The 2,125-nt window shown below is 56.1% G+C and overlaps 1 protein-coding gene across 1 annotated transcript in view; it reads left to right on the plus strand.

The window, feature by feature from the left end:
* LIMK1 (LIM domain kinase 1) overlaps positions 1–2,125 on the plus strand; it is a 33,281-nt gene that overhangs the window by 19,078 nt on the left and 12,078 nt on the right. The window contains exons 7-8 of the mRNA XM_011995236.1: positions 515–698; positions 1,362–1,517. Of these exons, the coding sequence (XP_011850626.1) occupies positions 515–698; positions 1,362–1,517 (340 nt within the window). The remainder of the gene's footprint in view (positions 1–514; positions 699–1,361; positions 1,518–2,125) is intronic.

A 2,125-nucleotide genomic window follows, 5' to 3' on the forward strand; every position in this document is an offset into this window, starting at 1 on the left:
TCATGCCTGTAATCCCAGCACTTTGGGAGGCCGAGGCAGGCGGATCACCTGAGGTCAGGAGTTCAAGACCAGCCTGGCCAACATGGTGAAACCCCATCTTTACTGAAAATACAAAAATTAGCCAGGCTTGGTGGCGGGTGCCTATAGTCCCAGCTACTCGGGACGCTGAGGCAGATGAATCACCTGAACCTAGGAGGCGGAGGTTGCAGTGAGCCAAGGTCATGCCACTACACTCCAGCCTGGGTGACAGAGCGAGACTCTCTCAAAAAAAAAAAGGATGACAGAGTGGGATCCGAGGGGTTGGGGCGAGCTAGGGGCTGCCACTAGAGCCGGGATAGGCTGAGACACTGGGATGGGCAGCCTTTGGACTGTCCCAGGCAGGCCCTCCCAAAGCAGGGGGTGATTGCATAGACTGGCATGGACAGGGGCATGCAGGCTGGAGGAGGAAGGGGCAGGGCCTTGGCCAGGTGCCACCTGTCCCCCGGTGGCACTGGACACCATGTGTGCCCCCCAGGAGGAGCTGCAGCATCGACAGGTCTCCAGGTGCCAGCTCACTGGGCTCCCCGGCCTCCCAGCGCAAGGACCTGGGTCGCTCTGAGTCCCTCCGCGTAGTCTGCCGGCCACACCGCATCTTCCGGCCGTCGGACCTCATCCACGGGGAGGTGCTGGGCAAGGGCTGCTTTGGCCAGGCCATCAAGGTACAGAGCATGCTAGGGTCTCGGGGGACAGTGTGGGTGGGACCCCTCCAATCTCCTTCCTCCCCAGTCTATGGATACGCAGTGGAAGGGGTATCTGGCTTCTAGACTCCCTGGCCAGTGCCCTCTCCTCCACCTTGGCCTCCTGGAGCTAATTAGGAGCAGGGGACCTCCTACAGGTAGACTAAGACCTTATGTGCAGGTGGTCATTGAAAGGTGGCTCCTAGCCGGGCGCAGTGGTTTATCCCTGTAATCCCAGCACTGTGAGAGGCTAAGGCTGTGGGATCACTTGAACTAGGAATTCAGTACCAGCCTTGACCTCATCTCTACAAAAAATTTAAAAATTAATTGGGTATAGTGGTGCATGCCTGTGGTCCAAGCTACTTGGGAGACTTAGGTAGGAGGATTGTGAGCCAGGAGTTCGAGGCTGCAGTGAGCTATGACCATGCCACTGCATTCCAGCCTGGGCAATAGAGCAAGACCCCATCTCAAAAAAGAAAATGAATACATCCCATCCACTTGGGTGTTTGGGAACATCCCATGCGCAGCCTAGAGTGTGAAGCCATCTGCATGTCTCCCTGGCAGTCCTGGGGTGGAGATGGGGCTTCCTAGAAGGCGGGCTTACAGCAGAGACTCTGTCTTCACACCTCTGTGTCCCACATGCAGGTGACACACCGTGAGACGGGTGAGGTGATGGTGATGAAGGAGCTGATCCGGTTCGACGAGGAGACCCAGAGGACATTCCTCAAGGAGGTCAGTGATCGAAAGGCCCTCTTCCCTCCGGAGGGCCTTCCAGGTGCTCACCCCTGCCCCTCAACACAGGTCAGGAAAGGGCTCAGGGACCTATCGAAAGAGAGCAGGCCAGGCACAGGGGCTCACACCTGTAATCCCAACACTTCGGGAGGTTAAGGAGAGAGGATACTTTGAGACCAACCTGGGCAACATAGCAAGACCCCATCTCTACAAAAAAATTTTAAATTTACCGAGCTTGGCGATGTGCACCTGTCATCCCAGCTACCCGGGGGGCTGAGGTGGATCGCTGCAATGAGCCATGATCGCACCACTGCACTCCAGCCTGGGGAACGAGGCAAGGCCCTGTCTCAAAAAAAAAAAAAAAAAAAAAAAGTAACTGCATTGGTTGCACGCCGTGGCTCACGCCTGTAATCCCAGTACTTTGGGAGGCTGAGCTGGGCGGATCACTTGAGGTGGGGAGATCGAGACCACCCTGGCCAACATGGTGAAACCCCTGTCTTTACTAAAAATACAAAAATTAGCCAGGCATGGTGGTGGTGGGTGCCTGTCATCCCAGCTGCTCAGGAGGCTGAGGCAGGAGAATTTCTTGAACTCAGGAGGCGGAGATTGCAGTGAGCCAAGATCGTGCCACTGCAGTCCAGCCTGGGTGACAGAGTGAGACTCCTTCTCAAAAAAAA

Source organism: Mandrillus leucophaeus, unplaced genomic scaffold (assembly GCF_000951045.1).
Source record: "Mandrillus leucophaeus isolate KB7577 unplaced genomic scaffold, Mleu.le_1.0 Scaffold479, whole genome shotgun sequence".
Taxonomy (NCBI): domain Eukaryota; kingdom Metazoa; phylum Chordata; class Mammalia; order Primates; family Cercopithecidae; genus Mandrillus; species Mandrillus leucophaeus.